Below are 19,833 nucleotides of genomic sequence, written 5' to 3'. Positions count from 1 at the left end.
TGCAAATGCAATCTCAGTTCTACAGCACAGCTCTGCTCATGCCTGTGAATGAAAGTAAGGCAAGAACATTTGGGCAATGGCCCAAAATGGGGACAAAAAGGAAATTGAGCCCTGAGTTGAAATGGCTAAAATGTCAACCTAAGTCTCCTGTACTCCTTACCGGGCCGCGGCTCATCCATGCCACACAAGCTGTATTTTTACCTCACCAAACCTCTCAGCCTTTCTTTCCTGGGTCACTTGCAGTCCCAGAGAAACAACTCCTGTCAGGAGCAAAGACTTTCCCAGGAAATATGCTTGGCCATTTACAGACCTGCACATGGTCTGACTGACACAGAGATATCGCAGCACTTCTGAAAACAAGATGTTTTCAGCAAAACACTCTCTGATAATCAAATAAATCAAAGGGCAACCTAACTGGATCCACAAAAGTAAAACGTGCAGCTGCCAAAGTACTGCTGTTATCTCTGGCATGGCTGGGTCACTGGGACATTTCACAGAAACAAAAATGTATTTCCTGTGTAGACCCAATTAAAATACCTCTGGGGAAATGTTTCATGTGTTCTAAGGACCTGAAGCCAGAGCTACCCAACTGGGTAAGGAATGAGGGTACTTCCCAGGGGTTGATGGAAAGCACCAAGCACCCTCTGCTGTACTCATTACAATTAGGCTCAGCAGCAGCCTCTGACCTTGCAAATATCTGGCAGGAGGGTGCTGTGTCCTCCCAGAGAAAGGGAACTGCCTCCCACTGCTGGGAGCGAGCTCTGATAACCTTGGAGGGCACTGCAGGATTCCGCCCAGGTGTCCTTCCACAACAGAAGCCACTGGCCTCTCCTGGTCCACACACAAGGTTTGGAGAAGACAGCACAATCTGTAAAAGGTAACCTGTACTCCTCCTCCTGGGTCTGAGCAAGTTCCATCTGCACACCTGGGTCTGCTTTACTTCACAGGGAGGAGGACTTTGCTGCCCATGCACAGGTCTCTGGGGACGGATGGAGGCTGTGGGTCACTTGCTGTGCAGGTAACAATGCTTTGGTTTCCACCTCCTTAATTTTCCATTTTGATCTTTTATTTTTTCTCTCTGTTCTCCCTATTATTAGTTCATGTGCTTATACTGCAGGATCTGGCTGTTTTTCTTGCTGTTCTGGCTGGGACAAGGGAGGCGGATGGCTCCCCCAGGTTGGTGAAACACGATAAAAGCAGAGTGGGGAGAGAGGCAGGGATGACAACTTGGTTATTTTGCTCATAACACAATGTGTCTCTTCTCTGCCCTCCAGTCCCACTGACTCAAAAGCTCTGTATGTGCTCCTACCAGGTTTTGTAGAGAGCAGCTGCCGCTCCAGAATTTTTTGGATGAAACTGAATAAACTCTTGCTCCAGGGAAAGTTCTTCCAGCTGGAAATTTATGGTGAGTTACAAGTGGCAGCCTCGAATAACATGAAGGCTGGGGAATCACCTAAGTGATCACAGAGTCTGTGATCTGGATGCTGCTGCCATCTATTGATAATTGGTAACTTACCCCAAGGAACCTGCAGGACATCCTTGTCACCATGAGCCAGCCTCTCCCACCTCAGTTTGGCCACTGCCTTACAGAGGAGTAAAGCTGGTGACTACAGCCACATGCCCCATGCAACTACAGTGCTGGGAGAGGAGAAAGGATGGTCTGAGGAGGGAGGGTTGATGTTTGCCTTTCATTCTTTCCTCTGCTGAGCCCTTACACGTGTCTAGCAAGGAAAACAAAGGCGACATTGCAGATTGGATGTGTCCTGAACAGCATAATGACAACAGCAGTGTAGGCTGGGTAATACCCAGAAAACACACTCTCAGTGAGTGCTGAGTGAGTGCTGCAGCAGTCAAAGGACTTTGGAGGTTTTTTAAATTTCCTTTTTATTTAACACCACAATGGCATTTAAATACCGTAATTCAGATTGGACAAAGGGGTTCCATTTTGTGAGGAAAACAAAAATCTTCGGAACCAAAATGAAAACCAGAAAATGTTCACATGAGATTGTAAAAAGAATGTGATTTCACCCCAAACCTAATTAATTTCTCTTGAGATCAGTGCACTTTTTTTCTGGGTTATGGTTTTTTTCATTTTATTTGGAGGCAGAACTGAAAAAATCAAGTACGGAAAGGGTGTGGGCAGAAGGGATAGCATTTATGAGAGTAACCGATACTGCTGGAAAAAACAGACCAGCCTTCAGGCACAAAATGCTGTTTGTTTCTTCCAGCTCTATCAGTTGGTCTCATAAAAGCTTTTCCTTCTTCTTCCAAAATCATTCCCACTTATCTTCTGAGCCTATCCTGGCTGCAGCCATACATATACTGAAACAGCAGTTCTAGAACTGTCTGACATACAGACATGACAGACAAATCTAGAAATTGCAGTGGCAGCTAGTTAAACCCTATCTATTTGTACAGATTCTTGTGTCTTACCCAAGACCAAAATAGTTCCTTAATCAGAGGGCAGATAATTAACAAAATATGATGTTATTAACTTACCATCATCAAGAGCTGAGCACAGCCAGCCCATCATGCCTCTTACTTGGCACCTCCATAGGCTTCACAGCCCGCAGAGAGGAGCAGCAAACCTGATCAATATGTGGAAGTGCCCACCCAAAACAGGTCTGTGACCACATCCTTTGAGCAGAGTGAGCAGCAGATTATCACAACTTGATGATTTTTAGAAACTGATGGGCTTAATAGCCCATAACTCTTTTCTAGAGAAAAAAATCAGGGAGGGAGAAATGTAGGTGACACTTCAGAGAAACTCTCCATAACAGCACTTCAAAGTGGCAATGGCACAAGTTTCTGGATGCAAGGAAACAGGCACTGAAGTGCACATTATGTGTGGGAGCTTGAGTCATGCCAGATTGTCTCATGCACTCCTACACATGCCAGCACAGTGTCACCAGCTCCTTAACAGCACATGTCGCTGGAGAGCACCCAGCCCACATGGAGAAGAGCTGTGTGAGAGGGCCTCAGCACCACTCTGCCCCAGGACTTGCCTTGAGCTTTACACCCCCACATATCTTTCCCTTTTTCTGTAGATCCTTATTCTGGCCCTGTTCTGCTGGATGAGAACCTAGCATCTCGCTGTGGCTATGTCCTGTCAGAAGACGTGTGGGGCAATCCCGTCTTCCGCGCTTCAGTGCTTGGCTGTCACGTGGCCAACGAGGTAAGGCCCAGAGACGGGGTTGGAAACAGCTCAGGCAGTACATCTTCTCCAGAAATACAAGACTGAGATAGTATATGGCATTCTAATGGCATGTTTTGAGAATACTCAACTCAAGCAACTAGTGTTGGTAGCGTAGTGTAGAAATGAATAGGTAATGGCTCTCTGCTCTGAGGTTTGTTCAGTGTGACTGACATGGGATTTCCTCTCTCCATGGAATGACACTTATCCTAATGCTGCTGAGTAGCTGCCAGTTCTCAAGCATATCCTTGTAGCTGCTGATTTGCCAGAGAGTTTCTTGAAAGCCTCTCTGGAAAGAAGTAGGCATCTGCTTGAAAAAGCAATGTTTGCAGTGTGATTCTGGCAGATCATTTCCTGGCTTAATTTGTATGGTAATATGCCTGTTAACACATGCCTAGGAACGTAGATCACACATGTCTATTAGACCCAGATTTGCCTCACGTAACTTTAGCCATCTAAAAGATAATGTCTAGTCTAAACTAGTTGTTTGCTCTTCCACAATAGTCAGTGGAGAGAAGCAGGCATCTCCGGAAGGTGATTCACCCCTTCCAAAAATACATGTAAAAGTGTAGCCTGGATTTCCAATTTCTAAATGTTAGTTGAGATGAAATGTACTCAAAACCAGAAAAAATCAGAGCAGAAACTTCATTGCTTGTCCGTGTTTAGTCTGCTTGGTCCTGGAAGCCCCACAGAAAAAATACGGTAAAACTTTATAGGCAGAGGTTCGCTAACAAGAATGGGGGTGTACAGTGTCCTGTGCAATGACTTGGATTTCCAGGCTGGAAATTTCTCTGTAAAGGTTTTGCCTTCTTCTGTAGAAAAATACACATATATGTCAGATAGAAGGACAGTCCATGGCTTTGTGTGTGGCTCCTGGGGAGCTGAAGAACCAAAAGGATTTTTTACCGGAGTTAGTCTAGTGTTAGACACTAAACAGCATTTGTAGGATGGATCTGAACTACTTACACCAAAACAAAAGTTCCAGTACTTTCTCTCCATGTGGAGACACACAGAGTCACAAATGGGAGAAACATGATCCTCACGGTAAGGTAGGTCAGATCTTCCCTTGACCAGCTGTTCCTTTATAGTGTGGCAAAAATAGTGCTGAGATGGGGTCTGAGGCAAAGGCTGTGAGTGCTGAGGCAGTGCCCTTGGCTCCAAAAGACCCTGCACATAAATCATTTCAGACAGAGTGGTTTGTTAGAGGACCTGTCACTACAACTCTCAACCTGCTCTCATCATTATAAAACTGTCAGAAACAGGACACTAGGCTGGATGGTCCCATGCAGCCACTCCTGGAACCTTCCACACCATCTGCTGAATTGCCTGTTTTTCTTCCCAGGCAGATGAGCTGTTTTCACTGACTGTGAACATCAAGGTCTCCTCATTTTCAAGCATGAGGGCAGCTGTCACCTACACCTACCCTATGTACTGCTCCTACACTTCCTGGGCTTCAAGAGAAATTGTGTGCGAAGAAAATTATATGGAGGTAAAAACTTTCCCACTAAAGCTGAGGCTACATCCAAGCTCCCTGCCAGGCACAACAACCTCCCCAAATTCCTTTCAGAAGTTGATTGTACCCCATGTACCAGGCATAAAAGCAACTTGCTGATATTTAGCAGAGTGTGTAACTGCAGATCTGATTAGTAACACATTTACATGCCATAGATATTTTGGATGCAGTGAAACTTGGTTAACTGTACAGATGAAGTAAGGCAAGACTCTGCAAGCAAATCAACAGAGAGGCTTAAGGCCAAGCTCTTAAGCTCATGAGAGTACCTTTTTGTCACAAAGTCCTGCAGCATCTGTGAGAATGTCATCCTCATACCTGACATAATAAAACCTAGAGTTTGAAGAGCTGCATCTTTGCTGCATCACACAACTCACAGGACATGACTGTGAGACAGGACCTGCCTCCTGCCAGGTGGTACAGGTCCAGCCTGCTGCCATCACCTACACACCAGTGTAGAAATGAGGCAGTGAACAAACCAAACTTCATTGCTTGCTGTGCACGCCTACAAGAGGCAGGACAAAGAAAACATACTTCTGTTAGAACTCGAGGCTGTGCAGTCACGTCTGGGTGTTGTAACACACTTAAACCATGGTACAGATGTCTGAGGCAAACATTGACTCCAAACTCGGTGTCCTCTGACTCTGTCCTCTGTCCTTGCCTCACTCTGCAGCACATGTGGGCAAGATTTACACCACGGCACCTACCTTAGGTACTTAGGGATCCTGCATTTTCAGGTGTTCAGCCTGCATGGGAAGAGGGAACCAGTCCTGTTAGTGCCAATAACCTGCTTTCCAGTATCTCCACTGGAGAGACCCAGATGTCCCTGAAAGTCTCCGGAGCAGAATCTAGTTTACAGCTTACCAGATATGAAGCAGGACTTTAGGTTTACCTGGTTATACACAAAGTATTCCCACCACTATAAATGCCATGGTTTTAACTTTCATTTTAAGGCCACATAAATTACTGCCATCAAGAACCTCCATGGAAACATTAATTACCTCCAGGGAATGCAAACTGCTAAATCCTGACAGACACTGCTCCCCATGCCTGTAATAATACTGACGATCTGTTTGCTCCCATTGCTCCCAAAGAATCTCCTGTGTCCCCAGGTGTCAGTGAAGACTGATGTCCCGGCTGTTTCAAATGACTACACCGTAGCATGGATGTCAGCACTGCCAGAGGTATGAAGGGGAGTCTTTCCTAACAGTTCCTAGCCTGCCTCTTCTCTCTACTCTTATGAGTCATTCTTGGGGCATAGCTCCAGCTCTGAAAAAAAACGGAGATGACAAATTTGCCATCAAGTACTGAAAACCTCTCAAGTATTTTTAGACCTCTAGACTGCAAAAAGACATTTAGGTGGGAGAACAGAGTCATATGCTTGTTCCATTAGTAGAAACTGAGTTCAAGACAAACAAAGGTAGGTGGTTCTTCACACAATGGGTAGTGAAACTGTCAAACTCATCACCAAAAGATGTTATGGCTGCTAAAATCTTACTTGATCCCAAGGAGAGTCTGGAAAAGTTGACTGAAGAGAGTAAGCCCAATAAGACATACAAAATACAAAGAAGCTACAGACAGCTCAGGAGTCACTGAGATGAAAAATATTTGAGGCTGGAAAGAATGAGTGGGAAATGGTGACTGGAGCATCTCTCTTATGAGGAAAAGCTGAGGGAGTTGGGCCTGTTTAGTCTGGGGAAGACTAGGAGAGGATTTTACCAATGTACACAAGCATCTGAAGGAGGGGTGTCAAGAGGATGAAGCCAGGTTCTCCTCAGTGGTGCCCAGCAGTAGGACAAGAGACAGCAGACAGAAACTGATCCACTGGAAGTTCCACCTGAACATGAGGAAGAATTGAACAGATCGCCCAGAGAAGGTATGGAGTCTCCTCTGAAGATATTCAAAAGCTGCCTGGACACAATCCTGAGTAACATGCTCATGGGGACCCTGCTCAATCAGGGAGGTTGGACTAGATGGCCTCCAGTGGTTCCTTCCAACTTTAACCATTCTGTGATTCTGTGAAATATATATGCTTGTCCCATTTTTTTCATGCCTTACTTGCTCCTTATGCCTATTTTCCTTTTGACTGTGCTCCCATATGGCCATCATTTCAGGGGACTCTGTTCAAAGCCAGTACAGTCATTGCTCTCATCTTATCTTTGACACAGTATGGCTACACACTATAAAAGGTAGTCTGTCATTTGGCCTCTGGGCTGCTCCAGCAATCAACAGACATGAAGACAATCAGTTTCTTAACAGAACAGGTATTTTGTCCACAGTGCATTTGTTCAAGGCCACCTGTCTACATTTCTTCCAGGGCTGCTAGAAGACTATCTCTAAAGATGCCTTAAAGAGCTCTAGAATTCCTTATCTTTACACATACATATATATATACATATACATACATATATATATATATCTATATCTATATCTATATATATATCTATATATATATCTCAAGGGTATTTCTTGCCTGAGATGAACTAGTAGTGTCCAGTATCATTCCAGTTACTCCCATTTCTAACAGGAAAATAGGTGCTACAATATCATAGCTTTCTAAGAGTCATTGGTAGACCTAGAACTGATGTAGCTCACCTTTCTCTTGCAGACTCAAAATGTTGCATACCAGCAATGGCAACTGGTGTTTGTTTCTCCATCAGGGAGAAAGAGAATAACAGTAAGTGATGCAGTAAAACTGGGCTACAGCTTCAATAACACCCTGTCCCGAGTGTACCTGCGAGCGCCTTACCACAGCAACGAGTCTGATGTCAGCGTGGTGAGTTGTTGATCCCAGCCAGAAACAAAGCTCTGCTGTTCCCACTGCCCCTCCAGAACATCAGCTCTCTTTTTCTGTCTGGGCTCAAACAGGTCAGTGGTGTAAATATGAACATGGTCACTTCCACTTCCATGTACAGGCAGCGATGGCTGCTCTTGCTGATTGACACAACTGTCTCCTGTCCTGTTGGTAAGGATCTCTTCCTTCTTCAACACCACCTAAGGATAAAAATAACCACCTAAGGAGTTAGTAGAAAACACAGTCCTCCTAATCTCTCTAAGAGAAGAGGTTTACAAGCTTCCCTCAGAGCAACATGAGCTAAGAGTCTGTGGCTTTGGTCCCGGATAAACACGGTCCCTGCTGTGACACTACATTACTTGTGTTCCCAGTGCAGTGTCATGCCTTCTCTGGTTTCTCAAAATCCCCCCATTAGATGCAGGGAACTGGAAACAAGGAAAACTGCTATAGAAGAGCAAGGCAGCCTCCCCTGGACTAATCCCACAGCCTTGGCTTTCCTCTTTCATACAAGTCTACGCAAGGCATGCAGCTCTGCATCCTTGTGACTCACCTAGTCCTTTTCTTTGGAGAGGCAGGACTAGCCTGGCTTTTTGCAGAGAAGTGGTGGCTGCACCTGGCTCTCACAGAAGGGTATTAATGTGAACAAGTGATGAGGAAGCACAAGGTTTTAAGTTGTCGTGACCTTGAAGCCAGTATTTCAAGAAGGTCCAAACAGGTTGCTCTGTGCCCTATTCTTCTTTCCAGTAATCCCTGGGACCAGAAGGACAACAGAGCAGGTATCTGGAGTATGGCTGCCAGTTCTTCTGAATAAATTAATGATTCACCTGAAACTGGTGATTCAGGTCTGCTTTGAGTGCCAGGGTCTCTGTGACAAAATAGCCATCATTTGACTGATGTCCTACAAGGTGTTGCATCAGTGAAAGCTGTAGAGATAGCCTGGTGAGGGGAATCAGGGAAAGGCAGAGACATGACTGACTGGTAACTCCTCCTCTGGGACTGTCTATCTAACTCCACAGATGGCATCAGCTTCACCGATACTACGCTAACGTGGACTGTGCCAAGAGTTATCCCCACACTAGTGGTTCAGGAATCCACCTTTCTGTCTAAAAGCATTGTAATGGGAGTGGATGATCAAGTCATAGTAAATCCAGAGGAGATGAACTACTCACTGGAGCACAACGAGACACATATCAGAATAACCATCCCTATTGGAGCAGAAGGAGGCAAGCTAGAGGTTAGTACGAACCTATCACACACAAATACATTTGAGGGCTGATTCTACAGATGTTTCCAAATCATGATAATTCCAAAAAGTGATTGATTACTGCTTAAAATTTGTAGATACAATAAATATTTGAAGAACTAGATGCCACTTCCCTGTGTTTTCAAAGTACCTACTCAGAAACTAAGAATTTATGATGACAAATCATGATAGAAGCAAGAGACGGCCTTTTGTTAGTAATCTATAAGACATACTAATACATCAAGGGCAAAAGTATTCCTGGAAACTGGAATTCAATTGTCTATGTTGTTAAATAATGAAACTAGTCCTGGTTAATTCTGGCCTGGCTCCAGGAGTAATTTCCCTGCCAATTTCCAGACATAGAAAGACAGCATGATTTAGCATGGGACAGGTTCCCTGCATGTGGTTGGTGTGCAGTCACCTGCTTTGAATATAGTTTGTTCCTCATCAATATATAATTTACAGATAGAGAGGTAATGTCAAAAAAAAATGTTCAGTAGAACAGAATAGAATAGTTTGGGCTGAAAGGCACCTTTAAAGATCATCTACTCCAGACTCCCCTGCCATGGGCATCTTTCAATAGATCATTTTGCTCAAAAGTCCAACCAGCTTGACCTTGAATATCTAGAAAGGAGTTGGCAATATTTCTTCAAAATTACATTGGTGTGATTTTGACTTATCTCCTTCAGGAGTTCCCTTTTTGTGTATCAGACAGAACAAAAGACATGACTGGTAATCCACGGATTGTAAAAAAACCCACAAATGTGGTGACATGCTACACTTAATGAGGACACCCCTGAAAACCTGGTACTTCATTATTAAGGATCTCAGCAGTATCTGAGCCACACATGGACCAGACAAATGGGCCAAACTACCAAACAAGCTCCCTTAGCAAAATCCATTCCAAGCTATACTAGAATACCATTTTCTCTTTCTAGTGTAAGAACTGTAACCATTTTCAGTCATCTCTTTATTAAGCTAATGAGAATTAAGACTTAATCACACTTTTTACCTCCTAGAGCTCCATATCTGGTGGTGTATATGGAGTCATTTACAGTATTGACCTGTGTCTGGAGCACACGTGGACAGATGCAGGTTGGCAGACCACGAAGTATACGGTCATCAAATCCATCACCACACCTTTCATGCCACAAATACCAACTGTTATCAACAGTAAGTCATTCCTCTCACTGACTTTTACCAACCTTTTGCTGTGCTATCCATAGCTCCACCTGACCTGTGCCACACATCTACATTCACCAGAATGTCCTCAACTCCCACTTCCAATTTGCTAGGCAAAGTCAAGATTCAAGTATCATATTACAAAACAAAACAAAACAGAAAATACACACAAGAAAACAATGAACAAACATATAAACAAAACAAACCACCAATAAAAACCCTTTAGCCTTAACTTACAAGTTGCTGATAAAAATGTAAACATTCCTTTAATGTTAACACCCGGATTTTTCCAGTAGCCGCTGGGACCCTAGAATAAAGATGTTGTGATGTGCAGTTATCACACTGGGAAGAAGAACTATCTGAGGACAGCATTCTTTGATGGTATTTTCTCCCCCAAACTGCCTGCATTTGACACCTTGGGAGCGTACTGAAATCATTGTGCCACCCAGTGCTGCAGTCATGGTTTTTAAATTATATTTTCCAATGCATTAAGGCACTAAACATATTTGGAGCTTTCTGGATAAGTGATATAGAAAGAAAAAGGAGCCTCTTATCATACATTATGATTTTTTTTCATATTTTATGTGGCTGAACTAGATTCTAGATTTCTTTATAGCAAAGGTATTGCACATCATAGTGCACGTCTAGAAAGTCACTGAACCCACTTCCTATAAAGTTGTATGTATTTGTTGTTAATCCCCTGCAGCTTGAAGCAATTCTCATGTGCTCAGAGTATTTCAGATCTGACTAGAACACAAACACTCATTAATCAGAGCCATTAAAGAGATGGCTGCTGGCTAAGTTTCCTGGAATTTGAATGGGAGGCCACCCTAACCGTCTTTGTTATTCGATCCACATCAGCAGTAATTTGATGTTCTCTCCCTGCAGATACTGTGCCAGAGGAACGGCTATTTAATGTTGCATTTGGACACTTTCTTCCTGATGTCTCTCTGGTGGCAATCGCAATAGGAAATGTGCCATTTACCCTGAGGGAAGCACAACACCACGGCTTCAGCATTTATGAAACTCCCTTTTCTAATGGAACAAAAGAATTTATCCTGGAAGTCTCTTTTGATGATCCATATGTTCTAAAAGAGGTAGGATACAGCAGGTCACTTCAGCAGCAGAGTGGAGGAAGTGGGCAGTCCCTTTGCAGAACATGGTCCAGCTTTTATTAACCAACAACAGTTCCTTGATCATAAAGGTGTCAATGAGTCTGAGCTCATCTGAGTTAAGATTAGAAGCTTTTGCCCCCCCTTGCTCTCCATAGATGTCTAGGAGATCAGTATCAAGTATAATTAGATAGGATGAAATGTTACTTTCTTAAGTGCCTGTCAGCATGACTAATGTCCGAGTGCACACCCAACAGGAAGAGGTTTGCCAAATCTGTGTTAGACACTGCCCCTTGAAACAGGAGTGTCTAGGAAAAATAAATCAATTATTGCAATGCTGGCAAACACCAGTTTCCAAAATCCAGTAACTCCTGAACCCACTGTTTGTGCAGAGCCATTTGACTGCTGGCACAGGCCATGCCCCGTGCAAGCATGTTACAGGCAGGGTCAGGGTACTCTAAATGCAATTTTGTTAAGCTTCAGACCATTTGTAATCTAAATATTTGTAAAAAGTATATACTCACAGAGGGGTTTCAACCTCTCATTTCAGTGGGAGGATGCATAACTGCAAGTCCTCTACCACTCTTTCAACCAAACCACACAGAGCTGTGATGCTGTTACATGGAATAACATTGTGAACGCACAGGGTTTGTGCAAATAGTTTTCAGGCTGCAGTCAAACCACAGGCAAATGGCATTAAGGATCAAAGCAAGCAAAAAAAATTCAGAAGTATTTCTTTCAGGTTGAACACCAGGTTTTGCTTTGGGAGCACTTTCAGTGAAGTCAAAGAGGATATTGAGAGGGATCTCTCACAGCATCTCCTCATACCTTCCATTCAACCGATTACTTACTGTCCTGGGTTCAGCCCACACTAAGAAGAGTAAGGATTTAGACCTGGATCTCCCTCTACGAGCTCTTTCACCACTGGGCTACAGAGGAGCCACCACTATGTTCACTTGTCTTTATTTTCTGAAAAGGCAAAACATTCTCCACATTTATGCTTGGCTGAAAGAGCTGTTGAATCCAGGCCAGATTTCTGAATAGTTTTAGGCCAGCTGAAGCGATGCTTTTGGAGACTGAGCTATTTGCAGGGGAGAAGAGGGTGTTGGAATAATTAGTGTTGTTCAGCATATACATGGCCTGCCTATTCTGAAAGCTGCTACAGCCTTACACTTCTGTCTCTTTCAGTATGTGAATAGAAATGAAACAAAATACACCCTCCTGGTTAACTACACCCTTAGCGTGGGTCCAGAGATGACACTCTATTATCATTCAGCAGAGGTGGAGTGTGTGATTGCTGATATTGGTAAGCTTTCCCCTGACATAAACTGGTTTGCATCAACAGCATGGATCAGGCTGTCACTGAATTCAGTGAGAACATTAGAGTGAGGGTGAGAGCTTTAGGGAAAACCCCACCCCTCCACAGCTCATTGTTGGTAACAGCCAAGTTGCTGCTCTACTGATGGCAGCTCCTCTGCATACTGGCAAGACAGTCTGCCCTCGAGACACTGAGAGCAATAAAGCAAGTGTGTAAAAGAAGTTGGCTTGCAAACTCAGTGAACAAGATGCCTCAGAACATGAACATACATCTACTGGCAAAACTTTCAGACATTGCTACAAGTTTCAGTTTGTCCTCAAACACAATTTTGCCTCTGCATCCAGGGCAGAATTTAACTGACTCAAATAAATTGCTCTGATCTCCAAAGACAGCATTTCTGTAAGGAGAAATCATCTACAAAGAGCTGTTCTTAGCAGGTTACTGAAATGGGCAGGAGGTCTGTTTGGTATTTTCTCAAATTTTTTAGCTTTTTGCATGCCACAAACATGACAGTCTCCTCACTGTCCTATCTTTGAAGTAGCTCTTGGTTCAGGTCAAAGAAGGCTGATCAAAAAATATATTTACATACATAGCTCAGCTTGCCCTACTGAAATAGGGATCAGTCCTGGATGCAAGCTGGCAGGCCACTGCTAAAGCAGGAGGACTCCCCATCCCACCAGATGTGAGCTGCTACACCCACTACACAGCCAAGCCCTGCAGACAATGCCAGCATGCACATAACAGGCTGCTGGGTTTTTCACCTGTGACAGAAATCCCTGCCTGGGCCAAATATCACCCTCAAACCTTCCTTCATTGCTAACTCTTCACCCCACCTTCTTCCTGCAGAAATACCAGAAGCAGTTGGTGGCTGTGATGAAGAAAACCTGTATCTAACCCTGCCCACTTTTGGCTTGCACCAGTACTGGGACCTGTACCTTGGTAACAAGCTCCTGAACAGGCATCTTGCCCTCACCAATGGGTATCTTGCAGCTACCAACTCCACACATCTGACCTTGCAAATACCTCTGTTTGCTGGGGGAGTCATCTATAAGGTACAGGAGCTGTTTAGCAATGCCTTTTTTAACGCACATGGGACTGTTTGCTCTCACAGAGTCCTACAGTCACAGTCTGTAGTGCTGTGGTGTTACACATATTGGAAAACCTCCAGAGGGAAGGACTAAGCCAGAGCAAGTAGGACAAGAGGCATCGGATGTGGACCCTTCTGGTAATGCCATGTATTATGCAACCTGCAGTCCCCACTTGTTTCTAAACGATATGCACCAAGTCTTCAAAAACAAACTCCTCAGTGTTTTTAGTAAGATGAGGCAAAATGTCCCATCTGCTCTGAGCCAGAAACAATATTTCAATACAGCTTTTATGAAAGAAGCTCTTTTAAATGAACTTTTTTGTAGAAATGTTAAGGCATGGCAGGGGAAAATTGATGCTGTAATAAACATTTGAACTATTCTACAATAATCAGCCAAAATTTATCTCCATGACAGTGACTGATTAATTCATACAAGAAACCTTCTGCCTCCATGTTGCATCAGGCTCAAGTCTTCACACTGACTTAACTCTTGTGACTTGTTAGCATTCAAGTGGCACAAGCTAAGGAGCAGAACTTTGTATATATGGATGATGTACGGTAACAGGAGATTTCTTCCATCTCCTCCTTTGCAGGAAGTGTCCTTTCAGAAAATCAAAGCAAGGTTTGATGTTGCCCTAAGGAAAGTGAGAACTATGGAGACCTTACAGATGTTCTCTGTTAGCTGCAGTTTTAATTCATCAGTATTTATAAGTAAGTTATCAACTGATCAATCAATAAAAAGATGTGTGATTTCTTCCTTGAATACTCACTCATAATCAACTCTGACTTTCTCAGTTTGCCACCCAGATGGTACCATAATGATATCTGCCCAGATGAAGACCGTTCCTGCCATTGACATGAGTAAAACCAAGCTAAGGGACAGCTCCTGCAAGCCTAGAGAGTATAATGAAGCCCATGCTTTCTTCAAGTTCCATGTCACTACCTGTGGCACTTCAGTAAGGGTAAGCCCATGGCCAGAGCAGATACACCTGCTGGAAGTCTCTGCCTCTCCTGCATTCTCGTTTGTTCCCCTGCCCCAGCTCCTGAGAAGAGCCAATTTATAATGAGCTTCCCATATGCACAGTTTGAAGGTGATCACATCATTTATGAGAATGAAATCTCTTATGAGAAGGAGACTCTTCCAGGACAGAGCATACCAACAATCACAAGAGATCCAGACTACAGGTAGGAGCTGCTGCTCGCTGACACTGCTCACTTTCGTCCAGCTGCTGGGAAGCAGATGTGAACACAAAAATTGCTGTTTCTTCTATTCTAGACTAACAGTCTTGTGCTACTACCAAGCAAAAGAGACCCTAGTGCTCGGTGCCTTCTCCAGTGACCCAGCCACATCCTCTCCCTTTGGCTCTGGGACGATGGTTCCACAATCAAATACTGCAGGTGTGCAATTCTCTTCCCTCATTTTCAAACCTCTCTTTCAGTCCTAAATTCCCTTGTTAACACATGCCTTGCTTTCAGCTAAAGAACCTCACCAACATTTCCTTTTCTGCAGCTTACAGAAGGGTAAGACAAGCTCTGAATGTAGTTTCAAGAGTGTCCAAAGGTAAATCTCCTCCTATGGAAATCAGAGAATTTCCAAACATGTTTTAGTTTAAATAAAATTAAACAACAACAAAATGCCCTGACATTTTCTCGAGATGAATCCTTCACGGAATTCTATGAGCCCAGCATAGCAATACTCAAACAAGCTGTAGAGCCTGTGTTTCTTGAGGTGGAGCTGAAAGACGAGAGCCCCAGTGTCGAGTTATACCTGGAAAACTGCTGGGTGGCCAGATCTCCAGACTTCAACAGCACCCCAAGATGGAACATCACTGCAGATGGGCAAGTAGTATTAAATGTCCAATGCACTCATCAGCAAAGCCCCAATTTCTGCTTAGATCTGTTGGTCTTTCCTCTCAAATAGGTGTGAGATTAGTGGCAGTGAGTTTGCTGCAGAGTTCTGCCCGGTACCTGTTAGCTCCAGGGTGAGACACCCTTCTCACTTTAAAAGGCTGGCAGTAAGGACCCTGGCACAGCAACTGGAACAGGTAGGATCGAGTGAAGGGCTCACATCCCTCTCATGGACCCTATCCTGGAAGTCTGGATGATGCTCTTAGTTATATGGTTAAGTTGCAGGCAGCTCTGCGAGGACCAGGATGCTGGACTTGATGATCCATATGGGTCCCTTCTAACCTGAGAGATTCTATGACTCTATGCTTTGAAAAATAGTTGATTTAGGCACCTCACAGACTTAAACCCTAGCCAGCATTCAACTCAACTACCCTGACTGGTGCACAGCTTTAATTTAGTTCTCTTCTTAAATCTCCTCTGCCACCCAATTGACTTGAGACTGGACTGGTTGGATTAAACAAAATAATTTGGTATGTAAATATAATTTTTATATGGTGGTTCTGGCTTTGTGTAGGATCAGATTCATAGCACTTCAGCTCAAAATGTCTAGAGCAAAAAATCAACTTATATGTCCCAATATCCATGTGAAGTTCAGCTCTGTTGTCTCCCATCTGTCCTAGCCACTCATCCATCTCCTTGGGTGTCAGCCCAATGGGCAGAGAAGCAGAGATGTGGGTTTGGTTTTAAAGTTTGAGATCCTGTTCTCCTCTAAGGACTAAGTAGAGCAAAATACCTAGGACAGTCACCTGAGGATACTTTTCTCCTTGTGCACCAGCTGAGTGAACTGCCTGTCCTGACATGTACTGATACCAGCCATGGTGTGTTCACTCTGCCTGGGCAGCTCAACTAACTGCATTATTATTTACTCTGCCTTTCACAGGCACCTCAACTCTTGAACTTGCTAGAAATGAACATGATGCAATTGTGGCTTGTGCTGCTTCCTTAAGTGTGCAGCTGCAGCAGACACCAGATTGAGTTTCTGTCTAGGTTTGATACACTGCAGCACGTGAGGTTTGATTTCTCCTATCTCAGCCTCTCAGTTACCAAACTGCCTGAGGGCTTCCTTGACACCAACTTTAAAATTCAAGGCAGGTTCAGCTAGAAGGTGCCACGTGGAAGTGTTCAGAGAAGCCTAAGTCTAATCAGATGTAGTTTCTGCAAAAGGACAACAAAAGATAAAACAATGCTCTGCAAATTGGGATTTGATGTGGACCAAGTGGCACTTTTTCTTCTTCTTTTCAGGTGTATGTGCACTGTTCAGTGGCAGCATGCTCTCCTACCAACACACAACCTGGCAGCCCCTGCAGAGGACAGTGCCGCTCAAGCAGGGAGAGGAAGGGTAGGTGTGGAGGAGAAAAAGAGCCATTGCAATGCACCCCAGACCTTATGTTTCTCAGAGATTTCGGGGCTCTGACTTTGGCATCTGAAATGCCTCGAGCATGGACTGTGAACACTGATGTCACCTTTAGTTCATGCTTAATACACAAGCACTTAACGTGCAGCATGCATGTATTCTTTAAAAACTGCACAAACACGCTGTGTGTCGTTCTCAGCCTTTCCAGGTCACCGTTCTGACAGTCTCCAGGGCTATGTACTTGCTGGACCAGTACGAATTGTTGCTCCAGATCTAAGATGACACACATAAACTGAATTTGGTAAGAACACCAGGCCCTGTGTACTCAGCCTGAGAGGTCACCATGCTTTGTGACACAGGCAATGCAGAGCCGGTCCTTGAGGACCTGAAAAATAAAAGTTGAGGGACAAGAACTAGGGAATGGACATGGTTTGCAGTCCCATGGTCTCAGCTTGAGCCCATGAGAGGGGAAGAAGGAGAGCTCCCTGCCAAGCCAAACACAGGTGGCGTGGCTCTGGAGCAGATGCCAGCAGCAGAGCAGGGCATGTTGGCGTTGGGCCATAGCAGGCAGTTTTGGAGCCAGGTATTATTTCAACAGGTTTTCAACGGGACTGCCCCCAGTCTGAGAGAAAACAGATCCAAAATTTTAGAAACAAAACACTAAGGCACAAGTCACTGCCATATTCCAAGTGCTTTTGAATGGTTCAAATCCTCCAAACAGTAGGGTTTATCCTATAGCTTCATCTGCCCTTGGAGAACCAGAGCTGCTGAGCTGTCTGCTCCAGCATCACTCCTCACTTCAGCCTCTGTGTGTCTCCAACAGCACCTGAAGGCTCTGCTGTGCTGGCTGCTTTCCAAACAGTGCCATTGGACACAGGAGCTACTTCTTCCAGGAACCACCAGAACTATTTGCATGAAGTTTAAAGACCAGATGGTGGGACAGCACTGGAAAGTTCTAGAGTCTGCTAACAGGATCAGTAAATCTTGCAACCTGTTGCCTCTCTGAAGTGGCTACAAAAGAAAACTTACCAGAAAATGACCCAAGGCTGTGAAATAACACTTCTTATTTCTTCCAGCTGCTGAAATACGGGACTTGCAGATCACTAAAATTATTCCAGCCCTGATTATGGCTGCTTCTTGTAATATTTCATAAAATGACTGCCAATCGTCCCATCTGAATGTAAAGTGCAAATCTGAAAAGTCAAATAAAAATACATCAGAGCAATGTAAGCACAGAACATCTTGCTAATGTGCAACAGCAACCATCTGGTGTACCAACACTGGCTTCAAAGAGCCAAGCAACCGCTGCCAGCATCCCTTCCACATGCAACACAAGGGCACATGCTTCTTCCCACTAATGCAGAGTTTTGTCTGTATCATTACATCAACCTGACATTCTTGGAAACTTGTTAGTTCCTCATTTTCCTCTCACCTGCCCCTGTATGGAAAAGACTGACTCTACAAAATGTGAGTAGATGGATGCTCTAGTAGGAGTGAAAATTACACCTGGTATTTTTAGTTTCTGTGCACACAGAAAGCTTTTGTTTATTATTATTTTATTTTAGAGATCAAGTACAAACCTGACACACGGCCACCTGTAATCACTCTCAGGATGTGCCTACAGTGTAACTGCAGGTGTGGCTGCAGCACATATAGGGTGTTCAACAGCACTGCAGAGGGGGCAGATGGCACACTTGTGTTGACAGCACACTCGTGTGCAGTCTCCAGAGGGTTTCCCAGCTCCGGCAGGCCCTGCCTTCCCAGGCCTGCTGGTCAGTGCACACACGTGGCCTGCTTTCCAAAAGCTGCTGTCATGCCTGAGATGATTGCTGAATAAATGCCCTCTTAAAGCTGTACCTGATGAAGGAGTAAGATCTGTAAAAAGGAATGGGAGGGTGCTGGGACCCCAGGACCCCCCAGCAGCTGCCTGGGTGCTGCCTTCCTCTGCTGCACGAGTAGTGCACTCTGCTGTCCACAGCCTACACTGCAGAGCCCAGGAAGTTACTGCTCCCACACCTTTGCCAGGAGAGTATATTCCCTATTTTTAACAACAGCAACAAACTCCTAAGTTTAGGTTAACTTTCTGTTAATCTAAAAAGAGATCCTCTAGAAATTAGCAATGGGGATGAAGGGAAAATAATAATGACTAAATGCTAGCTCTTCTTTTCTCATGCACTCTCAAGCCACACAGGTGAGCATCGGGGTCTGGTGTCACAAGGTTCACTTGTTTTCCAGCCTTGCAGAGTATATTCAGATGAACTTGTCTGCAGCAAGTGGGATATCCCAGATTCCCCCCTTTTTCCCTGGAAAACCAGGAATGGGTCCAGCAGCATTCCATACCCTGACAGATGAGGAGACCTTTCTCTTCCACATATGTTGGAAGGGAGATGGAGAAGGGGAGACAGACTTGCTTCCCCATTTCAACAGCCATTTCAGGTTTCCACCTTCCCATAGACAAGCCAGAGCAATTCCACATACTTGGTGTCTTTCTCCTACCTTGGTTGCTGTTCATGGTGTGGATGATGATTTTGACACTGAATCTCACAGTGTGTTAGAGTTAAGCATTCCCTGTTCACATCTGAGGGTCTTTCCCAAGGTGTGGTTCAGCCACGCTATTGCACGGGTGTATTGCTCTGCACCTACGCTCTCCTGGGATTATTCCTACTTCTCAGGTGTTGCAGGTGGAACTTCCAGCACCTAACTCCTGTCCTAGATTGCTGTTTTCAGGCCCATGGGCTTAAGTGGTTCCTTGAATTAGCTTTCAGGAACCACTCTGGTCATACCACTGTAGTTGAACAAGCCTTCATTATTCAGCCAATGTGGAGAAAAGGAACTGGAAAGTTATTTTAAATGCACAGAGAGAGGCACACCAGAGTCCCCGTGGTGGGGAGTCCCCAGCCTGGAAAGCACTCATCAGCCTTCTGTAGCAACAGGAGTCAGGTTGAAACTACTGTTGTGAAGCCTGGGACACAGCTGGAGCAGCTGTTCCTTGCTGGGAGACAAGGATATCCTTCAAGCCCATTTCACATGCTCATTGTACAACACAGACATGAGTGATGAAAAACGTGATCATCACGAGCTGTAGGAAGCGATGCTCTGGACTGCATCCAATCCCTGCTCATGCACTAAAGG

At 44.5% G+C, this 19,833-nt stretch overlaps 1 protein-coding gene across 1 annotated transcript; it reads left to right on the top strand.

Annotated features, from left to right (window-relative positions):
- The first annotated feature begins 346 nt into the window (after positions 1 to 346).
- Positions 347 to 19,060, top strand: LOC121667000 (zona pellucida sperm-binding protein 2-like). Its single transcript, XM_042033065.1, has 25 exons — positions 347 to 593; positions 705 to 877; positions 948 to 1,018; positions 1,118 to 1,176; positions 1,313 to 1,405; positions 3,048 to 3,175; positions 4,536 to 4,682; positions 5,816 to 5,887; positions 7,312 to 7,479; positions 7,572 to 7,668; positions 8,514 to 8,731; positions 9,760 to 9,913; positions 10,811 to 11,019; positions 12,223 to 12,340; positions 13,199 to 13,404; positions 14,033 to 14,150; positions 14,235 to 14,401; positions 14,524 to 14,624; positions 14,716 to 14,837; positions 14,950 to 15,000; positions 15,095 to 15,278; positions 15,361 to 15,484; positions 16,590 to 16,686; positions 16,901 to 17,002; positions 17,525 to 19,060. The coding sequence occupies exons 3-24, from the start codon at positions 990 to 992 to the stop codon at positions 16,981 to 16,983; spliced, it is 2,745 nt and encodes a 914-aa protein (XP_041888999.1). The 5' UTR covers positions 347 to 593; positions 705 to 877; positions 948 to 989; the 3' UTR covers positions 16,984 to 17,002; positions 17,525 to 19,060.
- The last annotated feature ends 773 nt before the right edge of the window (positions 19,061 to 19,833 follow it).

The sequence above is a fragment of the Corvus kubaryi genome, unplaced genomic scaffold, assembly GCF_017639235.1.
Source record: "Corvus kubaryi isolate FWS band 111438036 unplaced genomic scaffold, C.kubaryi_AGA036_p1.0 37354, whole genome shotgun sequence".
Classification (NCBI taxonomy): Eukaryota; Metazoa; Chordata; class Aves; order Passeriformes; family Corvidae; genus Corvus; species Corvus kubaryi.
The sequence above is the reverse complement of the archived record's forward strand: the minus strand, read 5'-3'. Positions and strand labels throughout refer to the sequence as shown.

Coding starts and splice junctions, on each gene's coding strand:
- LOC121667000 (XM_042033065.1), top strand. CDS start 990: ATGGAGGCTGTGGGTCACTTGCTGTGCAG. Junction 12,341..13,198: donor GTGTGTGATTGCTGATATTG/GTAAGCTTTCCC, acceptor TTCTTCCTGCAG/AAATACCAGAAGCAGTTGGT. Junction 15,279..15,360: donor TGGAACATCACTGCAGATGG/GCAAGTAGTATT, acceptor CCTCTCAAATAG/GTGTGAGATTAGTGGCAGTG.